General features: G+C 43.1%; 1 protein-coding gene across 2 annotated transcripts in view; it reads right to left on the minus strand.

Moving 5' to 3' along the window:
- LOC149315110 (cholesterol 24-hydroxylase-like) overlaps positions 1-2,992 on the minus strand; it is a 42,452-nt gene extending 39,460 nt beyond the window's left edge. The window contains exon 1 of one of the 2 annotated variants that reach the window (XM_089522512.1): positions 2,843-2,992. In XM_089522512.1, coding sequence (XP_089378638.1) covers positions 2,843-2,979 — 137 coding nt within the window. In that variant the 5' untranslated portion in view covers positions 2,980-2,992. Of the gene's footprint in view, positions 1-1,603; positions 1,767-2,842 lie in introns of those variants that run through there. The other variant, XM_089522513.1, reaches the window with a different exon arrangement.
- Between the last annotated feature and the right edge of the window lie 2,195 nt (positions 2,993-5,187).

A 5,187-nucleotide genomic window follows, 5' to 3' on the forward strand; every position in this document is an offset into this window, starting at 1 on the left:
GCTATTAGCAAACTCTGGATAGAACATTGATCTTGAAAGAATTAGATGACAATGGAAGATCTCACAGAGGATAAATTTCTAAGCAATTTCATATACAAATTTTGCAGCAAGTACATTATTTGCAGACAGAAAACTAGCACATGTTCCAATCCCAGGGGAGAGGTACATGAACTCACAGTTTTCATGGGCATAAATCGGTAGGAAATATACTGTTCCAGATGGAAACAAGTTACAATAAGCACTATCTCCTGGCTACCAGACACAAATCAAAAGGACAAGTATCCCCAGAAGATACTAAAGGTCCATAACTTTGCTAATCTGGGGGCAAGAGGGAAGGTTACATCCTTTTTGCACTTATGTATAGCTAGTGCACATGGATTGCTCATGCTGGGCATGGAAGCAGTTGCAGGAAGCTTGTGTAGGTAGGCCAGTCCTGTTAATCCAATATGACAGGTGTCTGTTTATTTGTTTTATTATAATACTTAGATTCTATAGTCAAAGATTTCAGAGCAGACAACCATATAATAGATGACAGGTCCTTATACCAGAATAAATAAATAAATAAATACATCATGTAGAACATTGTAAAGTAATTTAAAACCTCTTATGTTAAAACAACTCCGAACAGTTGAATATAGTGTGTACATACTCTTGTATAAGTCTAGAAATTTTAGTCAAAGAATTGACCCAAAAAACCTGAGCAGACTTATCCACGGGTCAATGTAAGTTCTGTACTGTAACTCTTATTAAGAAAAGGAAACATCCCTTGGTAAAAGCAAGACTATAACCTGTAATATATATATACTCTCTCTCTCTCTCTCTCTCTCTCTATATATATATATATATATATATATATATATATATATATACACATATATATACACATACACATACACATACACATACACACTTAGAGAGAGAACATACTAGAAAGCCACATATAATAGGCCGAAAGGATTAGTTTTAAGCTGTCTATTGCATAGTTGAGAAACATACTGTTAGCCACTAAATTGTAAAAGAGACAAGGTCAAGGTCCTTGTTTGCATGGCTCAAAAAGCCTGTTTTCCCCCAGTTCTGAAAAGTATGTACATACTATACATGAGTATGTACACACTATATTCAACTGTTCAGAATTGTTTCAACAGGTTTTAAATTATTTTACAATGTTCTACATGATGTATTTATTTATCCATTTATTTATTCTGGTATAAGGACCTGTCATCTATGTATACATAGCTATACCACTTTGAACGATGCATGACCATTTCTGGTGCAAGCAGTCCAGACAATGTCTGGCACATTCCTCACCAAAACTGGGGTTTAACAGCTTTAAACAGCATTAAAATAACTAGATCTGGAATAACAAGTATGTTATTTTAATGTGGTTTAAGGCTGTTAAATCCCAGTTTAAATAAATTATGTATTTATTTATTTTGTATCCTGACATTCTCTTGGTGTAAGGGACTGTTATCCATTTTTGGGCTGTCTGCTCTGAAACCTTTGGACATAGAATATAAATATTACACGCTCTCAGCCTCAGACGATGGCCATGAAAAAGCCCCTCTGAATGAAACTTGCCACGAAAACATTGGGATAGATTCACCTTAGGATCACTGTAAGTTGGAATGGTTTTGAAGGCCCTCAACACAGGCTGACCAGAAGTCCTCCTTGTCCAGGCCCTGTCCTCCATTTCAGCCTTCTGTCCAAGAGGAATTCCAAAAGACCCTAGATGAAGCAGGGATTTCTATTTCTAAGAGTGTTATTAAGCTTCTTATTGAGTCAAGTCCCCTCCATTTTCCTGCATTTTGCAGTGCCTTGTCCTTCCTGGCACAACAACCACAACAATACAGCATGCACCTTGCTGGGGCCAAGGCAGGAGGAGGGAAAGAGGATAGCAGCATGGGTCCTCTTACTTAGTTCATGAGGCCCTGGAGATGTGGCCGTATCTCATATGACTCAGCCATTGAAACTCACACGGTGACCTTGGACAAGTCACACTCTCTCAGCCTCAGAGGATGGCCATGGCAAACCTCCTCTGAATAAAACCTCCCAAGAAAACCCTGTGATAGGTTTGCCTTAGGGTCACTGTAAGTCAGAATGGACCTGAAGGCACACAGCACCAGAGGTCCTCCTTTTCCAGGACCTATCCTGCATTTCCGCCATCCATCCAGGAGCCATTCCAAAAGCTCCTCCATTTGGAGCATGACTAGGAAACATGCCATTTCTAGTTTTGGAGTGTCTTTAGCTGCTTTGATCAGGGCCTCTCCATTTTTTTCTGGAGAGTCCTACCTTTGGCAGTGCCTTGCTGCCTGGAGGACAAGGTGCGGAGGACAAGGCCCTCCAGTTCTAACATCTGCTTATGACATCCACTCACCCTGATGATGGTGGTGGTGGTAGTGGTGATGATGGATGGCTATCTGCCAGGTATGCTTTGATTGAGATTTCCTGCATGGCTCAGTCATGGAAACCCACTGGGTGAGCTTGGGCAAGTCACACTCTCTCAGCCTCAGGGGAAGTTCATGGCAAACCCCCTCTGAGCTGTTCGGCAGAGGAACACACTTGGAGTGGTGGAATCTCCTTCTTTGGAGGTCTTTAAGCAGAGGCTGAAAGGCTATTCGTGAGGCATGCTTTGGTAGTGAGTTCCTGCATGGCAGAATGGGGTTGGACTGGATGGTCCTTGGGGTCTCTTCCAACTCTGTGATTCTATGATGCTGTGAAACGTGCCACGAAAGCCCTGTGATAGGTTCCCCTTCTGGATCTGCATAAATCAGCAACCACACCACCACAACATGCCCCCTCTGCTGGAGCTAAGGCAGGAGGCTGGCAGCACTGCCCCCCTTACCTGGCTCTTGGGGCACTGGGGATGTGATCATATCTCAGATGCACCCATTTGATGTAGCAGCAATAGAGCCCCAAAGCCAGGAGGGCCCCAGCCAGCAGCAAACGCAGCAAAACCCAGATCAGCTCCAGTGCTTCCATGATGGACAGAGGAACAGCTGATCACGGAGGTCTCTCTGACCCAAGGAAAGCCTTTCCAGCCTTGGGAGGAGCCAGAGGCAGGCCCTTGGCTTAAAGAGACAGAGCCCTCCAGGCCCAAAGCATAAGCAGCTCTCCTTCTTGTGGTTGTTGTGTGCCTTCAAGTAGTTGCTGACTTCTGGCCCCCGCTAAATCATGGTGGGTTTTTTTGGCATGATTTGTTCAGAGATGGGCTTTGCCATGGACATCCTCTGAGGCTGAGAGAGTGTGACCTGTCATATGTTCTTTTTGACTTGCCCAAGGTAATCCAAGGGGGAGGAAGCTGAAAAAGAAATGAATTCTGAAGAAGGATGAAAGCTGCAACTGCACTGCAGAATGAATGTAATGTGACATTCTGGGATGTGTAGTTTGCTGTGGCATCAGCTCTCGGGCTACAGCTGCAGAAATAATCCAGACTGACACACTTGAACTGCCATGGGTCAATGCTATGGAATCCTGGGATCTGTAGTTTGCTGGGGCACCAGAGCACTCAGGCAGAGGCTGCAGCCGCACTGCAGAAATAATCCAAGTTTTGAGTGCCTTCAAGTCATTTACAATATTTGACTACCCTAAGGTGAATCAGTCATGGGGTTTTCTTGGCAAGATTTCTTCAGAGGAAGTTTGCCATTTCCTGAGGCTGAGAGAGTGTGACCTGACCAAGATTGCCACGGTTGATCTGGGAATCAAACCCTGATCTCCACAGCTGTACGCCAACACTCAAACCACTATGCCATGCTGGCTCAAGACACCACTTCAATTGCCATGGCCCAATGCTATGGAATCTTGAGATTTATAGTTTGTTGTGGCACCAGAGCTCTCTGACAGAGAGGACTAAATGTCTCATAAAACTATAAATCCCAGAATTCCATAGCACTGAACCATGGCAGTTAAGGTGGTGTCAACCTGGATTATTTCTGCAGTGCAGATGCAGCCAAAGAAGGCTAAATATCTCACAGTGCTACAAATCCCAGAATTGAATAGCATTGAACCACAGGAGTTAAAGCAGTGTCAAACTGCATTATTTCCACAGTGTGGATTCAGCCCAAATTGCATTCCAGGGAGCCTCCAAGTCCCTAGTTACTTGCATCACCTCCTCCTCTTTGAAAGCCCTAGGTTTTGTGGAATGAATGTTCATAATTCTAATTGGGTGAGATGTATCTCCCATAAGGATGCATCTACACTGTAAAAATAACATACTTTTGACACCACTTTCACTGCCACACTGCCATCCAACAGAATGGGATGTGTAGTTTTGTGAGGCAGAGAAAATTAAAGACCTAGAAGAACTACAAATCCCAGAATTCTTCCATGGGATTGAGATGCAGAACCCAAAGTGGCATCAAACTGCATTATCTCTACAGTGTAGATGCAAATAAAGGATGGGCAAGAAGCTAATGCTGAGAAGCTGCATTAACATTTTATTTTATTTTATTATTTAAGCATACTTTTAATGGTTAACCAAGGAAGGTTCTTATTTGGGCATGTGTTTTATCTGATTTTAACTTTTGTATGATTTTAAAATGATTTTACAGTGTTTTAACTTGGAGGACTGTTAATAGTTTCAAAAACTTTAGGGTCAAGGTTTTTAATTGCTTATGTTTGGATGCCGCTTTGGGTTCCACCCTGGAAGAAAGGCGGCATATAAATGAAGTAAATATAGATAAATATATAAATGAGGTGTTTCCCTTCTCTCTTAAGGAAGAGGGATTTGGAAGAGAACCAGAAGACTTGAATTTTGTAGTGAATCATTTTGGCTGGGAGCTGCAACCTGAAAAAGAGCCAGAGTGGTGTAGTGGACTCTGGAGACCTGGGTTCGAATTCCCTCTCAGATATGGAGTCCCACTAGGTGACCTTGAGCAAGTCACATTCTTTCAGCCTCAGAGGATGGCAATGGCAAACCCCCTCTGCAGAAACTTGCCAAGAAAACCCTGTGATTTAGGAAATCACTCGAAGGAAATGACAACACAACACACAACTCCCCCAACCCCTGTTTGTTTCTGTTTCATGCATATCATGCGGGATCTCTTTTGCAGAGGAAAAAATGAAATTTTATGTCAAGGTCCCTCCCCTGGTGGCACCTCCCAGCTGCCAAAGATGTGACCCGCCCAAGCAGAAATGGTGTTATCAGCCTTGGCACTTCTGGGGCTGATACTACTCCAGGGAAAGGAGCAA

Source organism: Sceloporus occidentalis, unplaced genomic scaffold (assembly GCF_023333645.1).
Source record: "Sceloporus occidentalis isolate IW3139 unplaced genomic scaffold, rSceOcc1.0.p SCAF_4, whole genome shotgun sequence".
Lineage (NCBI taxonomy): Eukaryota > Metazoa > Chordata > Lepidosauria > Squamata > Phrynosomatidae > Sceloporus > Sceloporus occidentalis.